This window comes from Athene cunicularia (assembly GCF_003259725.1).
Source record: "Athene cunicularia isolate RWA chromosome 28 unlocalized genomic scaffold, athCun1 chr28_part1, whole genome shotgun sequence".
In the NCBI taxonomy this organism is placed as follows: domain Eukaryota; kingdom Metazoa; phylum Chordata; class Aves; order Strigiformes; family Strigidae; genus Athene; species Athene cunicularia.
In genome coordinates this window covers 1540602-1564094 of record NW_020799139.1, presented here as the reverse complement: position 1 = coordinate 1564094, position 23493 = coordinate 1540602, and the positions used below count along the sequence as shown (strand labels likewise).

Sequence of the window (23493 nt, the reverse complement as noted above, 5' to 3'; positions counted from 1 at the left end):
GGGGGCGCCGCCGAACTTCCCCGCCGAGCGCTCCGGGCTGGGGCTGGGTGTGCGCCGCCGCAGGGCGGGGGGGTCCGGGCGGCCCCTGCCCTCCCTGCCCCGCACCCCCGGGGATTACGGGGTGTTCGGAGCCACCAGCGCAACTAGCAAGATTTCCAAGTGAAATTCCGGAGGAAATTTAAAGAGCATCCGGATCCGGAGAAAGACAGAAAGAAAGAGGAAGGGAGAAATAAATCAAAACGTGGAGAGAATCTCAGGCAGCAGAAGAAAGGACGGGAGAGAAAGAAGCTGACACCGGCAGAGATGGGGTGAGACTTGAATTGCTTTTATTATTCATGGCCGCTCAGCTATTTTTAAGGTAATGACAAAAGAAATGAAGGGTTTAAATTGCGTTTTGTCTACATTGCAACGTTTAAAGTTTAGACTTGCCTTTTATTTTATGGGTTGGAAAGTAGATAATTGCAAGTCTCTGCAACTTGTTTAAATAAACTCGCATGTAAGGGAAGCCTCTAGTGATCTATATGTTGTGTGAAATTCAAACTGGGAGGCTGAGTGGGGGGACTGGAGTAGGTTTGTGTTCACAAACTTTTCCAGAAGTTAGAAATTAGGGGTTTTGTTTGGCTGTTGTGACTTTGGCATGCAGTAAAATGGATCCTGTTTGCATTTCTAAATGGATAAATAGCTGATTGAAAATCCCTGATGATTTCGTTTATGATCCCCCCCAGATTTTTCAAGAGTGAAATAATGCTGCATGGATGTGGCAGTGGATTTTGGCATGGAAACAGGAGCTTAGTCTGGTATTTAGTTTATGTCCTAGTTATAAGTCTCAATCATGTAACTTTAAGGACCTGACGTGTTGTGAGTTTCTTGTGCAATAAACTCTGTGACTGAAAGCACAGTGGGTCTGTGGGAGGCCTGTTTGATCAACTCCCTCCAAACCTGTGGTTTGACAGTGCAAGAGACATAAATAACATTCTTAGGGGCTTGTTTTCCTTTTGCTTATTTTCTTCTTGGACTACCCTAGATAAAATGATTGAGCAAACACAGATTCAAGAGGCACAAAAGGTGGAGGTGAAAAATCAAAAGTGACAGCAGCGTGAGTCTGGCATAGATCCTTTGAAGTTGGCAGAGTACGTGCTGATCCAGGTGAAATCAGAAAGTGTCCCTATTTTCCTATAACTTTTCCTGTCATCCACAAAGTTACTGTAGAACTTCTAGAATTGCCAAGAAGAGTTTGACAAACAGATACCTTGGGACTAGCACTTTATTGGAGTTCGTGGATGAATCCTTCCTGGACCTACCCACAGGTACACCCAGGAGCTACGTAATTTCTTTAGAGGGTTGCCAGCTTCCATGGAAGATGTTGAGATGGTGTCACCATCTCCATCTGCTCAGACCTCACTGTATAATTATATCGGTTAGCAAAACTAATAAAGCTATAGTAGCAGCAAAATTATTGTTAAGCCAGAGATAGTGTTTCCACCCAAAATTCCTTATTTCCACTTAACTCCTGAGATAAAACTGTCTTTTTTTTTTTTTTTTTTTTTTTTTTTTTCTTGTAGGTTGATCACATGGGGATATTGAGTAGCTTTCAGCAGCATTTAGATTACTCTGGATACAAAAGAGATTAAAAGCACGTCACCCTTTATGTTCTGGCAGCTGAGTTTAGTTAACTTATTTTTAAAGCAGGAATTCTGGTTTCATTGCTCCATATTAGATTTCTTTGTAACATCACGTTCTGGTTTTCATGGATAAATTCTCTATGGACTCTTGTACCCACTGTGCTGTAGCTAATGCATTAGTGCTTCCTCTCTGAAGAGGACAGTTGTAAATAACACTCAAACCTGAGGGAAGTGAATTTAGTTGGGTCCTAGCTTAGTTTTCAATGGACGCTTAGATTTCTCTGACTGCTGATAGCATTGTCAAATATAAATACAGGTGGATGCAAATTACTGGCTTCTAATTTGAGCAGTATAGAATTTACCTGCTTGTCACGTATATTAAGCAAACTAATTCGCCCACTCTTACCTATGCTGTCAGCCCCCTGACCCCTGCTAAACAGGCAGTTTGAGCTGTCCTTGTCAGAGAGGCTGCTGGCTGTGCTTTTGGAAGACTGGCAAGGGCAGGTCAAAAATAGCAGCAGATCTTGGGGAGTTTTTCCTAGTAAAGCTGAGCAGGCATCTGTGCCTAGAAGTGCTACGGCTCCTGTAGCTTAGAATGAAGATAGAGAGGCATGGAGCGTTTTGAAATGTGCATCTATCTCCACTTCTCTGGTTCTAATTATTACTGGACATATTTTCTGGAATGTATAAAGAATCACTTAGCTGTAGTCTGGCTCTGCTGGGTTTTTTAACTTTCAATTACTCTCCAGACTTCCAGCAACGGTCTGTGTGTCTCAAAAGAAAGAGCTGCTGAAGTTTAGCAGCAGAAGTAATGGTTGTCCCGGGAAGGTGAATGCCCAGATTGTGTTGTAGACACCCAGCAGCATAGTGTTCAGCAGCCAAGATGCTCTGTAGATGGAGACTGGTTTCCAAAGGAAGAGAAATCTCTCTCAGCTGTGTTGTGTCTTTAGATGCCCTTGATCCCTTGTCTGTGCCTGACCTTGCGTGCCTGTCGCAGTTCCCCACGCTGATCCAACAGGAGCATTCAGCCAGGATTCCTTTGCTGCCCTTTATCTGCAGACAGGCCGTGAGGCAGCTGCTTTTCATTCCTGTGCTAAACCCTGCTGGGTAATCTCTGAGGAGTTGGGGCAGGCAAAAGGGAAAGCAGCCCCATGCCAGCTCCCGTTGCTGGAGCTGCACTGCTCCACCTTCCCTCTGTGGCTCTTGGGTAGAAATCTGGCCTTCAATCCCATCTGGACCCCAGCAGCATCTATGCCTTTTCCCCAAGGTCACATTGTGCTGTATGGAATGGAAGGGAAGCTGCAGCTGAGAGGGCTTGAAAACCTGCCTGGTAGTTAGAACAAAGGGCTGGGAGTTGGCCCTCCCAAACTTTGTTCCCAAAGCAGTTTTGCAGTTCCGTGTGTCCGTGTCCTGGGGGCTGGTGCCCAAATCCTGGTTGGCAATATCAATTACACTCTCTGCACCCATTTACAGTGAAGCAGTGGGGTCCAGAGGCTGTGGAGCGAGTTACACCCCTTCCCTGGCTCAGAGGAAGGCTTAGACTTTGGGGAGAAATGCAAAGGGAAAGAGATGAGGTTTGACTCTTGCTAACCCCCACTCCTTCCCCAAACAGCACTGACATACAGTCAGCAGCTATTCAAGCTGCTGAGGGAAGATAAAAGGAAACAGACAGCAGCGGAGGAGGAGGAGATGGGTTCTCAGGCCCTCTCTGTGCTCCAGTTCTACCTTTTGAAAAACTGGGCTCTGTCTGAAACACATTCTCCCCACCCCCATCTGCCCTGGCCAACTCCCTGCCTGAAATCATCCTGGGCAGTGCTGCTTTGCAGGGTTTCTCACAGCCGAGTGCTCTGGCCGGTGATCCGACAGAAGGGAGAGCCCTGGCCCTGACGCAGCCAGCTCGGCCTCCCAGCTGACTCAGCGTGGCGGTGGGCCGCGTGCCAGAGCCGAGCCACATAGCTGTCGTGCTCGCGTGCTCTCACGTACCCCCTTCTGCTCTGCACAGGCTGCCCCCTGCGCACACCCGTCCAGCAGACCAGACCTTGCAGAGGGAAAGGACTTTTGGGAAGATGGCAGTGAGAATTGCGAAGTTCCCACCGCAGCTGCTGGGAGTTCCTTACCTCCCGCTGTGGCTGGCCATGGGCCTTCAGCAGAAGACGACCTCTTTTTGGGGCCTGGCGCGCTGTGGCTGCACGTTGAGCTCAGCCACGGTGCAGAAACCTGTTGGTAGGTCTCTGCGCTCTGAAGGTGTCCCAGTGCCGTCAGCAGGACCGTCGTGCCCCAAAGCCCTTCCCTGCCCCGAGTACTGTTCTGCTCTTGATCCGCAGAAACAAACGATCCTGCTGGTCGAGTACTTTGTGATTTCTTTTTGGTTTGGTTTTTAGATGAAGAGGGACCGCAGACTGCCTAGATGCAGAGCAAGGTATTTGAAGTGATATCCTCTCTGTGTCCAAGAGCAGAGAGGCTCCTTTCTCTGACGAGTAAATGAATATCCCTGCAAAGAGAAACTGCAGTGAGTGAGAGGAGGTGCAGGCTGGGGAACAGCACGTGGACTTCCTAGAGATGCCCTTGACTGAACCCCATCCAGGAGCACCAAGGCGAACGTAGTTAATGAGAACCGAGCTCAGCCTCCCCAGCACATTCCAACTGCTGCCTTAAGTGGCTAAAAGACTTTATTCTAAACCTCAGACCTATTCAGTATTTGTGTGTCTGGAGCGCTTTGAACTCAGGCTCACCCACCAAATCTTTCTTAAAACTCTGTATTTGTGTCTAGGTTTGAATCCTGCTGTTTGGTCGCACACCTCACTTTGGAACTGAAAAGAGGACAGAAACATTAATATAAATTTGGGGAACGGTGACTCTCAAAGCTTCCCTCTCCACAACAAACAGAAGGTTTCTTCTGTCTGGTCATGCAGCAAAGGGTGGGGGCAGGTCAGCAGGATGTGATAAGTAATTCAGTTAACTAAATGGCCATGTCACAGGCAGGCAGACAGGATTGTGAGGTGAGAATTACCGAGAACAAAAAAGTAAGAGGATCTCAGTGGGAAAAATCTTCCAGATTGCACAGAAAATCGGAGGAGAACAAGAACAAAGCGTAAATCTAATGCAGCTGTGCAGTCAGAAATAGACCCCTCCCCACAGCCAGTGGAGAAGCTATTGAGCAAAGACATCGCAGGATGCAATAAAAAAAAATCTAAAGCAAACAATAAAACCCTGATTCTTCCTCTCCCCCTTTTGAAGAGGTCAGGTAGGAAGGAGGGCTGCTTTTTAGCAGTGACCCTTTAGGTTTAGAAACCTGCTGGAGAGAGAGAGAGCCTGTCACTGTCAAATGGGATTTTCCCGAAGAGGTGCTGTTTGCATTGGAAATACCTTGAGTCAGTAAAAGCAATAAAACACAGTTTCTCCGAGGTGTAAAGACCCCAACAGGCAGCTGAAGTTGGGGTGGGGCAAAGAGAGGAGGGGAGTGAGCATGCAGTGAAACACACTGGAGCTGACACAGTGCTACTGACATTTAGACATTAATGTTTTGCCGAACAGCTCTTTAAAAAAAAAAAAAAAAAAAAATCTATTCCTTAAAATGGGATTTTTTTTTTTTATAGGATTCTATGCTGTTACCTTGTGGCAGGAGGCTGGAGGATGCATCGGGAAACGTGCTCCATTCCCAGCTCTCTCTGACTTCTGTGGCTTAAACCAAAAATCTCTTCACGTTTTTCCTTCTGTTCTGCTATTAGACCCGTCTGCAGGTTTGAGAGTATTTTTCTGGTGAGGATTAGAGAGAGAACTCTCTGAAATGCTCCAATTAAAGACATACCTAGCGGAGGGATTAAAGGTGGCTTGCTCAAAGCAGGTGATGTGTGTGTCGAACCCTCTGTGCGAGCTGGGCTCTGAGGCAGGGCTGGCGAGCCCAGCTCCCAGCAGCTCTGCTTCAGCTTGGGCATTGTTTTACTGCGGCCGTGTGGGTCTGGGCTAGGTGCCTGTGGAGGTACCATCCGCTGCAGGTGCGTCACGGGACCATCCTGGCACTGGTGCTGACCCCTAAACGGGAGGTGCTGGCATCCCTCTTTGGAAAGGCCTCTCCGGGAGGTGGCTTGTCTCCCTTTCTGTTGCGTTCTCTCTGCAGCAGCACTGGGTTATTTTAGAAGATCCCACTTGGGAAGAGGCACACGTGCCTGTAAAGAGGAGGGTAGAGCCCACATCCAGACAGGACGTTCAAGGACAGTCCGTGCATCCAGTGACATATGTGTTCGGATTACAGCGAATAGAGAGGGCAGCGCTGGGGTTAGTCCTCTCCAGACTTTGACACCTTTTATGGCCACCGTTCCCCTGCTAGGTGAAATGTGGCACTGGTGCAGGGGACTGAACTGATGCCATCTGTACCTCCTTGGCACAGGGCAGTGCTAGCAGGGCGTGCTTCCCCTCCGGGGTCCTGGCAGCGTGTCCGTGTGTCCTAACCTGACGCTGTCCCTCATCCAGCGAACTGGGACCCTTTGGCCTGCTCAGTCCATTGCTGCTCTGCTGAGACCATGAATTAAGAGGACAAATAATGATTTGCTCTCCTGGCAGTGGTGAAATAAGCAGCTATTCATTAAGAAATCAATTTGGATGCTCTAGAGAGAGGCATAATATAAGAACCAAAGTGGGAATGAGACCAGCGTGCACTTTTACATGTTGTCTTAATGACCTGAGTCAGAGACTCCAGTCAGTGAGCAAATTGGAAAGGATTGATCCGCACCCTGTATTCACGTGTCCTCCCCGAACACCCTGTGACCTTCCTCCAGCCTCTCTGTAAGGAGAAGCCACAGAGGAGGCAGCTGGGGCTTCACTTGGGCAGCATCCTGGAGCCAGGTGCTTTGCTGATACGAAGAACACATTAGGAATTAGCTGGATTAGTCAGATCATCTCTTCGTTTCATTTTTAGCTGTTTGGCTTTCCATGGTAGCTGGAAGCCTGCCGCTGGAGCGTTAGGGAACATTCATTGGGGACAGGTCATTTTTAAACTATCAGCGGGACATGGGATATTGAATTTTGCCCTTCCCCCCTGGGCTGGGAACAAATGCTGGCAGCGATGAAACCTGGATCCTTTCCAGTTGCCATCAGGCACTTGCTGATATTGTCTGTGTCTCAGCCAGATCTTTGTCCTTTCAGTCATTTGCTTTGGTTTTTCTTAATTATCTGCGAAGAACAGCCCTGGGGGGATGTAAGTGGTTTTATTTACACATGCCCTTTTCACTGCTGTGTCTGTATTGTTATGGGGACTCCCAGCTGGGAGCAGGAAAAGAAGTGTCAGCGTTTAGGGATGTGTGGTGGATCCAGCATATACCCTTAAAATACGGGGGAAAGAGGGCTGTAGCGGGAGGGAGAACATGACAGTTTGAATCCTGGGCACTTTCAGGACTATTTTTAAATGCTTTATGGTGGGTTTAGAAACAAGAGGGCAGCAGCTTGGCCATAAGCAAGCTGAATGCAGACGGGTGCTCACTCATGTTGGATCTGGCTGTTGGCACTTGGTGCTTTTCCAGCTCTGAGCTTCCCTCAGCGCGGACACCAGTGCCCCCAGTCCTGTGTCCCCACCTTGCGCATCCACTGAGTTGTGCCGAGCTCTGTCAAACCCTGCGTGGTTCTCTGCTGCTGAGGAATTATAGGAAGGGTGAGGCAGAGCCATTTTCCATTTAATAAGCCATGTGTGACTTCTTAGAGATGTGTCCCTAGATTTGCAGACTTTCTGGCTTTTCTTCTTTCTTGGTTTGCATTGCTGCCTACTCTTTCTGAGTGATTTTGTGTGTGTGTGTGCTTCACCACTTAGACTCTAGGAGAGCTTTTGTTTTGTAGTGTTTGCTTTAACCTTGTCAGACAAGCAAGTACAGAAAGGCAGGTTTGCAGGCTAGCCAGTATCCTTGACAATTAAATTCTTGTACTAGCTGGATACAAATTGTACCGTTTGCTGGATTTAAAACAAACATTTTTTTTTTCCCCCTGCACAAACACTGCAAAGGGAGCATGAACATCTCTGTGCTGTTCCCAGGCAGAGCACAAAGCTCTCCTTGAGCATTACCTACAGAGATTAAGCAACTGCTTCCTAGAAAGCCCTGTCCCCACGCCAGGCTGGCACTCTACTCAGGTAGTTGTGAGAAGGCAGTAATGTGCTGGCCTCATAAAGCATCTCCATTAGGGACATGCAGGTTGGCAGCAACCGTTCCCGTTTGCAGTGGGGAAAGGGGAGACGGGAAAGATAATTTGGGGAGATTCTGCGTGTTTTGTTTCCCTCAGAGGGCGGTGGGTGCAGGAGTTCCTTCCTTGGCACCAGGCAGGCAGGTGAAGTTGCTGACAAGCCCTGCCGCTGTTGCTGCCAGTTTGCTATCTGTTGGAAGCAAAGCACATCTGGTGTCACTGGCAGCGGGCCTGCTCGGAGAGTCGAGACTTCTACATTTTTAACTGGAAGGGATAGACCTCTGCCAGACAGCGTGAAGTTTTGTTGCTCCAGGGAAGACCATAAGGCATGAACAAATGCATGAGGAGAGTCATGTCGAGACAGGAGTGATTATGTGAAGGCACAAAAAAAGGAGAGCAGCCTTTCCCATCCAGACCATCGGCGCTGCATCTTTTGGTGTATCTGAGACCAGAAAAATCACAGGCATGCCCAGGGGCTCTGTGTTGGGCGAGGGAGCAGCCAAGCCAGCCTCATGTGAGTAGAAAAAGCATAAGCTAACCCCTGTGAAGATGGGCTTTTCTGTCTGACAGGCCTGCCAGTGGTGCTTTATTTTCTACTCCTGGTGCTCAGAAGGAAGGTAATGCTGGCTGTTGTGGTTAGTGACACTGTAATTACAGGACAGTGGACATCTGAGTGGCCTCCTGAGCCTCTCCTGTCTTGGAGCAATCAGTAGGAAGGCAGTGGGGTTTTCCAAGTATTGAGATGGTCTCAGTTGACCTGCTTGAAGGCAGACTTAGCAGAGAGGCTGGGACATCTGGGCTCTCTACCCCTTCTACAGGCACCCTTCATGATGCAAATTCACTTTCTTACTCTTTTGCTCCATTTTTGAGATACTCGCTCACAGTTGCTATGGGGGAGAGCAGGGTGGGGACCATTTACTGGGGAGACTCATTTACAAAGCAAATGAATAGCACCAGCTGTCTCACGGCATGGAGAGACAGCACAGGGCAGCCCCAGGGGCTCTTCACTACTGGAGCCTGGGATCTGGGGTTGTGCTGGGCTCTGTGGGTGAATCCCCCGGTGCAGCTGCAAACCCTGTCCCTGCGGGCAGAGAAAGGTTATTGCTGGGAACGTCGGGCTGCGTGGCAGGGGGCTGCCTGAAACATCACTTGGTCCAAAACCTGCTGCAGTCAGCAGGATGGTTTCCGTTGTCTCTGGGTGCAGACCTGACTGATGAATAGTCAGCACAGGAATAGCCGCTGTGCCTGTGCGGGGTGATCTCTGAGGAGGGTTTTCCATCACGCAGCCAGCATCACGTGTCTGTGGCTGGAAACACGAGAGCCTTCCAGGCTCCTCTGTGGCCCTCTCCCAACAGCCTGCTGCCAAAGGGATTTACTCCAGTTACACAGCTCACCCAATTATCTCCCGTGACAGGGAAGAAAACTTGTTCAGTGATGAGAAATCATTACAAATTACAAGCTGTGTTAGTTTGGGACAAATGAAGCCCCTAAACACTGCCTGGTTGAACACTCTTCTCTGTGCTCTGTGTGATAAATAACAGCTGACTTTTCCATCGGTAGGAAATGAATTACTGTGGAGGCAAAACCAAAAAGGAGCCTCAGCCCAGCTAGGAGACCAGAGAAGGAAGCTGTTGGAGGAGAGACGCATACTAACTCCACTGGCCTGTAGTCTGTCTTGCCCTTCTTACTAACAAATGTCAACAGCTAGGTAATGTCCTTCCTCTGTTCTTTCTGACACTAGCCCAGGACTCAGGGTTTAAGGTGTGGAAACATTAGTTTTTCCCTACACTGTAGAGGTGGTGTCTCAAAGGATAAGTCATGATTCATGTAAAATTTAGTATTTGTTAGTGGAGCCTAGAAAATTTGAATCTCATTCCAAAAACAGACTGTGGCTGAATAAAACCAGTCAGAGAAGATGCGGAGAAGGGGCTGGTTTAGACCCTTATGCAGTCACAAGAGATCCGAGTCAGGGCTGTAACCAGGGAACAAGACTTGAAACCGGGAGGTAGCAGGGAGTATTTTATTTCCTTCCTAAGGTTTGGTGATGAGTTCAGAAAGAACCAGGTGCATTTGTCTTTGGATTGATGGGAAGGTCTGCTCTTTGCAGCTGTGAGGGCTTGGAATGGGGAGGAAATATAAATGTCTGGATTTGGGGAGCTTGCATGTAGCAGGCTTGTGACTGTGCCTTGATTGCAGCTGTCACGGGGGTGTGGGATGTTTCCAGTCACCTCAGATTTCACTCGGTTTGGGTAAGGAGTGTGGCTATGGCCAGCGCCTTGGGTTTTAACCAAAGTCAAACGAAGACCCCAAGCCCTGATGCACCTGGACTGTTGTGTCATGGAAACATTTCTTCCTGCCTCCTGCAGCGCTCGTTACATCCTGATGCCTGAGATTCAACTTCTTATTTCAGCTCAGATATTACTGGTTACAAAAGCCGCACAGTACTTGGTTCAGTGCTTTCTTGAAGCAGCTGCACATTGTATGGTGAAGTGTTTCCTTTAATTCATTGTTAAGTGACTTGCTTTTAATCCTGCGATGTGACCTCTCGCTGCAGGATGCGCTTCCCAAGCGTGAGTCAAGGGAGGAAGAGCTGTGCTGAGGGGAAGGTGGTTTTTGTGCTCACATCCCAAACACATCCTCCATCCATCCATCCATTTCCCTAGAGCTCCAGCCTGGAGATATCCTATGAAATACAAATGATTTCTCCATATTATACCTAGTGGAGCTGCCATGAACTGACCACCAAGGTGCTGAGGGATGGTGAAAGAAAACTTCGTCAGGCTAAAAATAATGTAACCCCTAATCATTAGCATAACTGCCACACTGGCCGTGTTGTGAAGGACCATCAGGTGTGCCCCAAACATGAGATTGTCATGTCCTATTTGTGCTTCTGCTTGCAAGTTTTGTGCCCATCCGTGGTGAACGTACATATAAGATCTACTAACCTGAGGGCACAGTCTGTTACTGCTGGAATGACCAGGCTGTGGTCTTTGGAAACGTCTGAAGTTTCTGCAGAGGAGGACAGAGAAGCTCTTAGAGGAAGGCAAAAACCTGTATCAGTAGTTAAACACCTTCTGGTAGCTTTATTATTGTGCCAAGGGTATTCTCACAGACCAAGGTCACTAGTGTGCAGCGAAAGCTGCTGCTGTTGTGCTGCCTGGATGGTGGGCAAATAGGAGCATAAACAGCTGTGAGCTTTTACTTTGCAGGGACATCAGCCGGTGGTCCCCCAGCTTCTGAAATGGGTTTTAGGAGAGTTCCCAGAGTGTGGAGGGCTCCTGTAGGGAGCACAGAGAAGCCCAGAGGTCTTGGAAAAGCAACTCACAGGAATAATGAAGAACTTGGGTTGTGACTCCCCTCATAAGAAGGGACACTGGGTGATACCAGCCCGGACAGTGGGGAGCTGCAACTCCCTGCCCAGAGGCTCAGCAAAGGGCTCCTGCCTGGGAGACGCTGCGTCCCTGGGGGCTGCGCTGCTGAGCACCTCCTGCCTCACATCCCTGCGGAGGAGGCGAAGAGCAGAAGTGCTGCCGGCGGTGCATAACGCAACCCAAGCGTCAGGAAGTCGATGTGCTTCCCCCGTTGCTCAGCTTCCCCTCTGCCCTGACAGCCCTGTTCATCTCTCTTGCAGGGAGCAGCCGATCTTCAGCACGAGGGCCCATGTTTTCCAGATCGATCCTGCCACCAAACGGAACTGGATCCCTGCCAGCAAGCACGCTTTGACTGTCTCCTATTTCTACGATGCCACACGCAACGTGTACCGGATCATCAGCGTGGGGGGCACCAAGGTAGGGGGCCTTCGCTGACAGCCTCGCACAGCTTGGCAGCAGGCTTTGCTCCAGCCCAAATCTGTTCTGCTGTTGGTGGTTTTGCTGTCAAGGTGGTCTGTTCTCAGCACGAGCACTCTGGCATCTTCACTGCAGGGAATGGAAGGTAAAATGCTGCCTCCATGCTCAAGTGTATTTAGTGATAGACACTAGAATTTGTGCTGATGAAATATGTGCCCTAGGGCCAGATGTTGTCCCTCCCTGCCCACCCTCTGCTCATACAAAAACACAAGCTTCTGAGAGCCTTCATCCCGTGATAAAGCCAACCCCTGTAGATACAACAAAACGATAGACAGAGGTTGAGGGACACTCAGAAGTAGTCTATACAGTCACTTCCACAAAATACAATCAACTAAACTGTTCTTGACAGGCATTTTCCTGACTCCTTCTTGAAGACCTCCAGTGACAGAGATGCACCGGTTTTCCCAAGCAATTTCTTTTGTTGCTACCCCAACCATAGAGAGTGTTTCATAATAGCAGTCCTGACTGCTGTTTAAACCTTTTTTTTTTTTTTTTTTTCTTACTTGCCATGAAAATGGAGAACATCAGAAAGTTTTTAAGTCCCCAGAGACATAATGGCTCTTATCTTCTTCTCCAGAAACGGAGGAAGCTGATGATACTGAGGCTTTTTTTTTTTTTTTTTTTTTTTTTTTTTTTTTTTTTTTTTTTTTTTTTTTTTTTTTTCTTCTTTTTCAGAAGACAAGATGATTGAGATTTGTTTCTGTCACGTAGCCAGACTACAAAGACTTTTGGTCACCAAAAGCCTGAACTGTTGTTTTATAGATTAAAACCCAGACTTTTTTACCCCTAGCTCCTAGAGTACACAGGGATTAGTGTGATCAATCCCACACCACCAGCCCAGGGCAGCAGGCTGGAGTTTTCTCAGACTCTCATTGTTGCCTCTCTCTACAGGCAATCATCAACAGCACTATTACCCCCAACATGACCTTCACAAAGACATCCCAGAAGTTTGGACAATGGGCAGACAGCCGAGCCAACACAGTGTATGGGTTGGGCTTTGCTTCAGAGCAACATCTCTCCCAGGTAATGCTGCAGGTGCTGGCAGAAACCTGCTGCTAGCAGGGGGCATGTCCCTGAAACCCTGAAGGGCAGAGCAGCCTCTGGAGACTTGAGGAACCTGATGTAATGCTGTTCGCACTGTGCTAAAATCTAATGTAAGATGCAAAGATGCTAGGAAGAGCTTTAATATTTGCAGCGTTTTGAGCATCACAAATTGAATTAGGACTTCAGGCTCGATTTCTGTTGTTGCTGTTTAGCTAACCCCGCAGCCCTGAGTGCCAGAAACATGGGCAGGGGCAGGAAGGGGCTATTCCCTGAATTTTATTGTTAGCTGAAAAGAAATAAAAAATCATCTTGAGTAAAGGGAGGAGTAACCCAGGCATCTATTCTAGTTTGTTCTGCATTTCAGCATAGCACTGGAGTGACTTTTCTGCTCCCCTCTAGTTTGCAGAGAAATTCCAGGAAGTGAAAGAAGCAGCCCGTTTGGCGAGGGAGAAGTCCCAGGATAAAACAGAGCTGACCAATCCTGCCCTGAATATCACATCTCACCAGGTAATGCTTGGACAGAGGCCTGAGTAAAGCTCGCTGCAGGGCAATGACAGCTGAGGAAAATGGCCACTGTTCTGGTCTCCTCTAGTAACTTGTTGCTGTCATCTTCTTCTCTCTGAGAGCTTTCTTGCCAGACACTGAGGTTGGAGCCTCGTGTTTTGATGACACCTGTGGCCTTGAGGTCACTGTTGAAACACACAAAGTAGATTTCACTAAGCATTGTTTAAGTGGAGCTCCTGGGAAGGTTCACACTCCTCCCTCTGTGCCAGTTAAAACTATAAAAACCATTTGCTGTCTTATAAAGCCATGCCGGAGGTGTGGGTTTGTTGTGGTGATGGGATTTCTTGGTTTGGTGGGGTTTTTTTTGTGTGTTTCTTTTTTTCTTTGGAGCTGCTGGCTCTCTCTGGGCTCAGTGTGACAATAACAGGCAAGTAGCCTGCAGGAATGGGTGCTACCTGATTCAAGATTATAGGAAGGAAGACATGTGGCATTTCCAACCATTTTTCTTCCTCTTCTGGGGCTGCAGGGGCTTCTTCTCGAAGTGTCTCTGATAGGTGATGGTGCTGTCCTTGGGGGCCCGCGGAAAGACAAAGGAATTTCTTAGAGCTGGTGACTGAGGAGCCCTGATAAGACATCTTCTGTTTTTGTCATATTTCCACTGTGGGAAAGAAGCTGTGCTCTGAGAGTAGAAATCACACCCCCTTTGGGAAGTTTCCCCTAAGGTAGAACTGCACACAGGCAGTCATTCATTCTTTCCCCCAGGAGACCCATCCAGAAAGGTTAAGCCCATCACAGATCATTCTCAGGGGCTTTGCAGTTGTTGCCTTTCTCCCTGTACAGTTAAACCAACTCCAGCAGCGGTGGGCAGGAGGGGAGGGGACAGGCTGTGAACTCTACCCTGTGTTTTCCCATGGTGAAGCAGTTCAGTGCTGATGGTGAAGTTGCCCTCCCAAACAGTGCACTCCAGAGGTGGCTCCGCATTTCCCAGAGCTCCTGGCAGTAGGAGCTGTAGGATGGAGGACACTGTGCTCTCTGGGCTGAGGACAGATGGAGTGGCACCAGAGGAGGAGGGAGGGTGAACCGTACCTTGGCCTGCAGGGAAAAGAGGGGGAGGTGGAGGTGGTGGCTCTGCAGAGACTGGCAATGTCATGTAGGGTGCAGAAATGGGGAAAATCTGCCTAGCTTTAGGCTCCTGCTAATGCTAAGCCCCAGCCTATGTGTGGGTTGCAAATGAAGAAGGGAGTAGAGTAGAGCATTCATAGCAGAATGAAAGTTTTAAGTAAAAAACTCTGGTCAGTAATAATTATCCAAAACAGATTCATGACCAGCTGTGGCCTCTGTCTAGCTCCCCTGGTCAGGAGAGGGAGGCTGGGAGCAGGTATATGCCCTCTTATCCTGTTTACACCAGGCAGAACTCCTCAGGTGCCACAACAGGACATGTTCATCTCCCCTGTGCTGTGGTGGCAGCTTGCAGCAGAAGGGATGAGGGGGTCAGAAGGTGAAGGTTAAACACGGATCAGGGAAATGGCCAAAGGCTGTTTGTTCTTCTTGCCTGACTCAGCAGCACTAAAACTGCACCATGTGAACCCCCACTCGCTCCCCATTCAGCCTGCCTCGTATGCACAGCTCCTGCCCACAGCCAGCGTGCAGGCACAGTGACACAGGCAGTGTCCCAGTGTCCCCTGCCGTGCGGGCCTGCAGAGCTTGTCCTGCAATTCCTGCTGTCCCCAGCCTGCCTGCCCAGCAGCCCTTCTCCCACTGCTGATTCCCGGTCTCTACATTAGCAGAGCTTCAAACACGAGTTTTACCCTTGAATAATTGATTGTGTTTCTGTTTGCAAGTGAGCAGAGAGCGGATCTGTCTCCTGAAATTATATCAGGGCTCCCTCATTTTCTGCATCTGCACTAGATCACTTAAACTTCAGATTTTCTGAGCTGAGGAATTCCCAGGACAGCTGCTCTCTTCTGTACTCTAGTACCTTTTAGGCCAATCCCCGTCACAGAATATATCACTGAGGGTAATGTAAGCACCAAAACATTGTGGAGTGTCTTAAACTAGTTACCAGTTTCAGTTGGACTCACGGGGGTTTCTGCCCCTTCCCTGTCTCAGTTTCCCCACCCTGTGGTAAAGGCGAGGCAGGGTTGTGTTTTGCAGCTCCCACTCCTCAGTCACTTGCTGGAAGGCTTCCTGAAGCGGGTGTTCAGTCCATCCCGTGGCCCCCTTGGCTCTATTTATAGATGTCAGCCGACTCTGAAAGCAGGTGGCTGTCCTTACTGCAGGCATTTGAGGGCTACTGAAGAACTCCAGCAGGCTCACCAGCCACCTGGTCTCACAGCCCCCAACGTAGGATCCCAGAGACTCAGTGCTCCGAGCATCTTTTTATAGCTCAGTTTGCTCTGTCAGTGCCATGCTTCTTCCCTGCTGGGAGAGGAGACCATGCAGAGAGGACCTCCCGGAGGGGCTGGAGGCTGTAAAGTCTGCCTTGGCTTCTGCATATCCATCTCTGCTCCACTGTCAGTTCCCCCCAGCCTGCCAGGGTGAATTGTTTGTCTCTGCTAGCTCTGATGTGCGCAGGAATACGAAGCTATAGAGAAGGGTATACTTTGGTGCAGGGGCTGTGAGTTTCTTCTCCAACATCTTTGGAAAGTGGGTGCCACTGTCATCTGAGCTGACTTTCCCTCCCTTGAGCCCAAGAAACACTGTCCCAGTGGCACCTCGTGTCTTAATTCCAGATGCAGAAGTTGGGCTTGTGGCTGAACCCAGGTGGCCTGGCAGGTCTGTGTTTAGAGTTTATCAAGACTTTCCACTTCTGAGAACCAGCAAGAAAATCCTATTAGGAATTCAGCAAAACCCTGAAACAGCCAGCTTGGGCAGCTCGGAGTGTTGTGCACAGCCCCGGGACTCGGGTTACAGGCTGTAGCATCGCTGGCATTTGTCAAGGGGAAGTTGAGAGCCAGAGAATTCGGTACCTCAAATTGGGAGGGAGGAATATCTGGTGTGTGCAAGCTGTGAGCCCACCTGCTCGGGGTGTCTGTACACTGGGATCGCTGCCCCAGCATGGCATGGAGACAGGGAAGGGGAGGACATGGCAGCAGGACAGCTGCTGGAAGAGCTGAGCACTAACCTACGTACCCAGGAGAAAGCCCTGTGTGCCCATAGCTTCCGGAGTCATCGCTGTGCTGTGACTGTGTGACTGGTGCTGCTGAGCCACACACGAGGGTCTTTGCCACCCCTCGACAAGCACATCACTGCCTATGGGTTAGGAGAGAAAGCCCGTGTTTCTCGCCAGAGTGCAGGGACTGAGAACTAGCCCTGTGACCCCGGGACACATGGCCTGTCTTTGCTGCCGTGTGCTAACCACCTCTTCCTCATCCCCCAGGTACTTCCCAGCCCCATCATCAGCTCCAATGGACCAGGAGAAGATAAACTATTCCGGAGCCAAAGTGCTGATGTTGAGATAACAACAGAGAAGGAACGGCTGAAGAAGATGCTTTCAGAAGGGTGAGGCTGCCACAAGTGCTCTCTGCTCCTGACCCCTAAACTGTTCTGGCAGAATTTGGTGCATGTCCCTGTCATCCCAAATGCTACTTCTCTAGGTAGCTGAGTAGTGCTCCATGTCTGATGCTGCTCAAACCCTCCACCGTACCAATTTCCCCTCTTCCCCAGTAGAAGGCGATTCCAGCCTGGAGGTGAATCCGCTGCTCAGATGGTGTGGGGAGGAGAATGCTTTGTGCCCGCAGCAGGGATGAGTTGATGCCAGTTATCTACAGATCAGTAGTTTGTGATACCAGAAGATGTTCACACTTCCAGCTGGCCCAGGGCTGCATTTGTGTTAATTCCCCTGATGGTTCCAGCAAAGTCCCTGCTGCTTCCCCTCTTTGTCTGTTCAAAAGACTCTGGGCTGGATTCTGCTGTGTGGCTCCTGTTGAGCTCCCAGCTGAACACTTAGAATATTTTTAAATCAAAAGCGAATGTCCTTTGCTACCTTCTCCTGAGTCTGGGGTGGTAGGGTTTTATTCAAAGCAAACTTGAATCTAACAAGGATTTTAAAAATGGGTTCACAGTCCCACACTGAAAAGCTCCTTTATAGTAGTTGTATCCCCCAGCCCCCCACCCCATTAATCTCACAGTGTGGTTTCTGCAGTTTCAAGCAAGCACACATGGCTTCAAAGTCACTATTATCCAGGGATAAAGGAAAGGGATGCAGACTCGGGGCTGGAAGAAGCATTTAAATTTGGGAAGCAATATGAAAGCTGAATAGAAGACTGTGGAGGAGCAGGGAGCACTTCCAAGGACATTGTTTCAGTACGTGTTAGCACTGGGGTAAGAAACCTCTATGCTGAGACTCTCTTGTGCTCTCCTGAACACTTCCCCTGTTCCCTCACACAGGTCTGTGAGTGAGGTCCAGTGGGAGGCTGAATTCTTCAGCCTCCAGGACAACAACAACAAGCTTGTGGCTGCTCTCCATGAAGCCAACGCCAACGTGGACCAGTGGAAGAAGCAGCTGGCTGCTTATCAGGAGGAGACGGAAACGCTGCGGCAGCGGGTGAGCACAGGAGGGCCCTTGCAGAGCAGGTCAGAGGAAGCCCCGTCCCAGAGCCAGACGGTGCCCTTGACCCCATTCTCCAGTCAGTTTCCATGGGTGTCAGCAGGAGATGGGATGGAAATCCAGGATGCTGCATGAGCCTGGCAGGGGAAACATGTCAGGGAATAAGGCCACATAACTAGGGAGCCCTCACGAGAGCTCCTGTTTTCTGCAGAGCAAGTTGGGAGTGTGCAGAGTCCCTCTGGGTAAAGGGAGGAAAACAGAGGACAAAATCAAAGGATATCAGCTTCCCTTCAGATTTTCTGAGGGTAGTTCCCAGCTGCCAGCAACACTGAGTAAGGTCTGTGCCTGCCCTGAGCTGGGCATCAGGGCAATCTTCTGGCTGCTGACAGGAAGGATGAAGATTGCTCTGTCTGCTATAATTAGCTCCAATCCAAGCTGCGACATCATGAAACCCGGGTGGCACAGAACAAACAAGCCCTTGTTCCGTTGGAATAATAGGATCTTTTGACCTACGTGATGTCAGAGAGGTCACAGATAACTGAGGAGGCCTCTGTGTGTCTGGGCAGAGGGGTGACAGTCACACGGTTGGGTTTGTTGGGAGGGAGGAACTGCGGAGTACTTGGGAAGGAGTTTTCGGAGAGTTGGGGTTTGGCTGGGAAAGGACTCTGGAGCCCTTGGAGAAGGCGTAAAGCCATTTCACTTGTAGAGAGCTCATTCAAAAGACAGCAGGGATTTATAGCAATTAACAGCTGTTGCCACTTGATGGCTGTTGTGTGGCCAGTCTGTGCAGTAAGCAGCCGTCCCCCAGGATTCCCTGTGCCCGTTGCTAATTCTCAGTGCCGGAGTCAGGTGGCAAAAGAGCTGCACAGCACAAATTTTCTCCTCTGCAGCAGGAGCCTGCCCTAGGTACAGCAGAGAACTCGGCTGTGCGTGTGTATGTGTGTGGTTTTGGGGTGGGCTGGACCGAGCTGCCTTTTCCTTGCTGTTGCTCTGGGAATACTCAGCTCTCTGGGGGCTGTTCTCACAGCTGGGAGCTAGGAGTGAGGATTCTGGGAGCCCTGGGTGAAGGGCAGCCACTGGGGACTTTGCAGAATCACAGAAGAAACTGTAATACAGTGAAACAGCCAGATTATTGTCCCTAAACCAGAGCATTTCGGGAGCAGAGTGGCTGATTCTGGCCATGACCCCGGGAGCCTGACAGCTCACAACCACCGTGTATATGGACTTGGGGGAGGCCAAATCCAGCCAGTGTCACCCAGCTGCCCTGCTCGTGGGTCCGAGTCCTGTGGGTGTGAGGGTGCCCATCACGGGAGCTGCACTGGAGAGCTCAGTGCAGGCCCTGGGAGAGCTTGGGCCCCAGCAATAGCTGCTGCAGACCTTCTGGTGGGCTTTTAAAAACCAGTCCTCCTCATGAATAAGCCACTGGGCTGAATTTTTCAGGACTGGGGAGTACGCTTGGGCAGAGCCTTCCTCCCAGCTCTGCTGTGGCTGAGCTGCAGTAACTCCCTTGCCCTTGTCAGTCTCTGCCCAGGGATGTAAATAGAGCTGGATCTTGCCATGGCTTTGGGTTGTAGGCTCGTGTGCTTGGTGGCCACCAGGCAGGCTTTGCTGGAAGTGCAGGGCTGCAGGACAAAGCAGAGATAGAGCCTCTAGACCTCTGTGATCTAGGCAGAGCAGGAGAGAATTTTTTCCTGACAGCCCCAGGATGGGAGCTGCTGCCCTGTTGTAAGCCCAGCTGGGTTTACAAGGAAGCCAAAGGGTGACAGAATGACTGTGGGTGATAAGGTGTCGGGACATTTCTGTACCTCTGAGCACACCTTCCTGGGCTTGCTTCCATGCAGGTAGCAGAACTGGAGTCGCAGGGGGCTCACGATTCCTCCAGCGAGAACAACAAGGAGGAGCTGAGCCAAACCCTGGAGGAGCTGGAACTACTGATCAAGGCTAAAGACGAGGTAAAATGCCACAAAGCCTGAAGCTGTTTGGCCTGTCAGCCACCAACGCCCTGTCTGTCATTCCAGCTCATATGAGATCAGAGGGCCTCATGCCATTGCAGGTGCTGCCTGTGGAAGCCCAGAGCCTCTGTGAGGCAGCGCGGCCCCCTTAGTGGTCTCCCCTCCCCAGAGAGGCAAAGCTGAGGGCGAGTCCAGTGCTGGGAGTTTTCTGTGCAAACAGCCTTGAGTGGAGAGTCTCAGCCACTGCACAAACGACAGGGCTGTGTCTTACCCCTTCCCCTCCCAGCTGTCTGCAGCTGCAGTTAGCCTCTAGTGTAGTAATTGCTTCTCGCTTTCACTGCATTTAAATGAATGATTTAAAGCCGAGTTTTAATTACAGAGGCTGTGAAAGAAGGGAGATGAGGAGAGAATCGCTCCGATTTACACAGCTGCAGGCTCGGGGGGCCATGCCTCAGCAGGGTGGGGGGTTGGAGCTGCAAAGCGAGGATTGAAGCAGGGAGGTGTTTTGGGGCTGGCAAGTGTTTTGGGGTTCCTGATCCTTAGGGAGAAGAGACCCTGGCCCCAAGAGCTTGGGATCTGATCTCGAGTGAGGATGCAGCAGGGTGCAGGTGCAGAGACCACTGAACCTTGCTGGCACTCAGCCCATCATCTTGATGAGGGGCTGATGGCCTAGAGGGGAGGCAGCAGGTACAGCAGAAGTAAAACGTTGGAAAGAGACGTGTTAAAATTCGGAGCTGAGTGTGGTTATGTGATCCTTGGAGAGATTGAAGGGGCCTTGGTTGGGGTACGTGGTGGGAGCTGCCTCACTGGGACAGGAGTGGGTCTGACATGGTGCTCTTCCTCTTTTGTGTTTTAGGAGATTCAGATGCTAAAGAGCCAGAAGTGTGGCCGATGGGAAGCAGAGGGCGAGCGGGAGGAGACGCTGCAGAAGCTGCAGGTAAGGATGGCAGATCTGGGACACCTCTGCACTCAGAGAAGAGATCTGTCCCCGTTTCCCCTCTGAGCCAAAGAGTGAATGCTGCAGAGCTGCCATGCCTGTCTGCCTCTGCATGATGGGAACAGGTCCTTGCCTGTCTCTGCCTTCTTCCATGCTCCCTGTATCCCTCAGAGAGGTGACATGGGGCACGATCAGCAGGCAGTAGCAAACCCAGCCTTCACGTACTCTCCTCCAGTGCTTGCCATAGCCCCTGACATGGGACTGCAGCCAGACCCATGATGTCCCGTGACCCTCCATCTCTCAGAAGTCCTGCTTAGCTCCCTGATGGCCAGGGATGGCTGGGGAGGGGAGCTCTGACTCAGTCTGGCTGGCAGGAGGGATGCAAGCTGCTCTGCACCTCAGGGCAAGGACACAGATGGAAGCAGGATCTGTTGTGCAGTCTCTGGGGACAGGGCCTGCCTGTGTTTACCTCTGAGCTACAGAACAGGGGGATCTGCTCTGGGACTCAGCCCCATACACAGGCACTGGCTTTCAAGGCAGAAGAATATCTCCAAAAACCATCAGACCTGGAGATGCAAGGCGTGGGGGGGGGGGTGTGGGGGCAGATCTGCATTTACACACCTTTGGGGAACACACACGTGTGCATGCCAGGGTGCTGTGGCCCAAGATAGGGCGATCCCTTGGTGAAGGGTGTGGTAGAGCCCTGGGCTGGCTGGGTGCGGGTGGCCTGGAGCTGGGTGCAAGCAGGGCTGGTTTGTGGAGATAAGGGGCAGCAGTGTCGGCACTCACCGCACCGGTGTCCCTCGGCAGGAGCTGGAGGCACGCAACGCCGAGCTGGAGCGGCGCCTTCACCTGGCTGAGCAGACGCTGGCAGAGACCTTGGCCGAGAGGGAGAAGATCCAGAATGAGGTCACCAAGGTGGCAGAGATAATGGATGTGAAGATATTTGAGCTCAGCGAGATCCGGCAGGGACTAGCCAAGCTGGTAGAGAGCAACTGAGCAGCAGCACGCTCAGAGGAGACACCCCTGGAGGAGGGGAGCCCGAGCTGGGACTGGTCACTGACAGCAAGAACAGCCTGGAGCTCTGTTCGGGCAGGATACACCAACATACCAGCAGCTGCCTGGACAGTGTGAAGACCAGCCGCAGCCACCCACTGCCCACTGAACACCCGGACAGAGGGCAGGGAGGACCTGAGCTCCCAAATCCTCTACAGGGAGCAGCACTGCAATCGCAGCCAGACCTCTCTGGACCCTGCCGTGGCTGTGGCGTGGTCCAGAGACAGCAGCTGTCCCCGAGCTGCCTCCCTGCTGCCACTCTGTGTCTCCAACGTTTTTACAGTTTTCTAGGGGAAGGGGCTGAGCAGCCTTCACGGATTTTTTTTTTCAGTAGTTTTTTTAGGAAACCACTTGCCTTTTGCAAATAAGCTGCCTGTTTCCCCACTTAGGGAGGGAGGAGTTCTAGCATACCAAGGACAACAGTTGCTCCCTTTTCTTTTCCCCAGCCCTAACTACATCGTGTCTTTCTAACAGGATCCAGTAATACTGGTCACTGTCAGGAGCTTCCAGAGGTAGCAGAGTGTCCCCACTGCAGAGAAGGGTGCTTGCCTGGCTGTGGGTCCTTTCCACTATTCAGTCACATCCTCCAGAGGAAGAAGAACTGCAGGTTTTAAAGCTGTTATTAGTTTAACGCAGTGGGATTTAATGACTTGTTAAAACTTTAAGCTGAGAAGAGTAGAGGCTTGGTTGGGAAAGGGGCATTTGAGAAATGGGACATCCCCGAGGGGATGGCCAACAAACTGCTAGATTGGCATCTCTCCCAGCCTCTAAGGGCTGCAGTTAATTGAAATTAAATGGAGCAAATCACAGTTGCTCTTGGTTGGTTATTTTTTTTTATTGGGAAACAGTCCACAGAGATGCCCTGTTCCATGTCAGCTGAGCAGTATTCCTTGTGAAGGGGACGGATCCCAGCTTGCCGTGCCTGGCCAGGTTAACTGAGATCAGGAGGCGTTTGGAGCATGCTGGGACCGGTGCCCTGCGGGGCCTGTGGGAAGTTTGTGAGTTATTGTAGATGTTGTCTAGTAATAGGAATTGAGCAAGGCCTGAGGGAGGCACCACAGAAACCTGGGAAGTTGTGTCCCCCCCATGGCACCCACTGCACCCCGTAGTTACCTAGGAGCATGCTTAGCCCTGTGCTGAATGATGAAGCAGTGTCTGTGTAAAGTAGTTAGTAACCTTACAGGGTGGTGATGGATTTGGCTTTTGTTGTTGTTTAATCGCCCTCTTTGCCGCTATAAATTAGGCAAAGACAGCAGTAATCCTGGGAACGTCCCACAGGTCTGCAGAAACGCTGGTACACGCTGCCCTCGGCAGGGCTGGGGAGAGGCAGGGTGGCTCCTGCCTCTCCCTGCGCTCGCCCGGTGACCACGGCAGGAACCCACAGCTTCCACGCGCTGCCTGCAAGTCAGGGCAGGATTTGGGTCTGGCACCTTGGGAATCTGCTGGAGTGGAGAACTGCTGGTGACTCTCTGCTGGATTGTGTCTAGGCAAAGCCCTTCCCTTTCCCAGGAGTGATGAGGAAACGGGGAGATTTCCAGACCTGCATAGCCAGGAAGAGCTTTTCTGTTTTGGGGTTGGGTTTTTTTGGTTGGATTTTACCTTTTTTTTTTTTCTTTTTTTTTTTTTTTGCATGAAGCGTTCTCACTGTATGGAGCTGGAGCTACTGTAGTAATATTTGTTTCGAAGTATTTAAGAAGGGAAGGAAGTAACTGGGTGGCAAAAATTTCTAGGGATTTGTTTACCACCCTGTGCCAGTGTTCTTGTTTTATTCCTGCAGGAGCAGCCTTCTTTTGAAATAGAGATCAGCTCCAAGAAA

General features: G+C 50.5%; 1 protein-coding gene across 4 annotated transcripts in view; it reads left to right on the top strand.

Moving 5' to 3' along the window:
- Nucleotides 1-23493, top strand: part of HOMER3 (homer scaffold protein 3) — a 26022-nt gene extending 2529 nt beyond the window's left edge. Inside the window, exons 1-10 of one of the 4 annotated variants that reach the window (XM_026865049.1) lie at nt 7-308; nt 9348-9495; nt 11419-11575; nt 12527-12658; nt 13079-13186; nt 16563-16684; nt 17573-17729; nt 19574-19684; nt 20541-20621; nt 21432-23493. In XM_026865049.1, coding sequence (XP_026720850.1) covers nt 9482-9495; nt 11419-11575; nt 12527-12658; nt 13079-13186; nt 16563-16684; nt 17573-17729; nt 19574-19684; nt 20541-20621; nt 21432-21620 — 1071 coding nt within the window. In that variant the 5' untranslated portion in view covers nt 7-308; nt 9348-9481 and the 3' untranslated portion in view covers nt 21621-23493. Of the gene's footprint in view, nt 1-6; nt 359-9347; nt 9496-11418; nt 11576-12526; nt 12659-13078; nt 13187-16562; nt 16685-17572; nt 17730-19573; nt 19685-20540; nt 20622-21431 lie in introns of those variants that run through there. The other 3 variants (XM_026865050.1, XM_026865048.1, XM_026865046.1) reach the window with 3 other exon arrangements.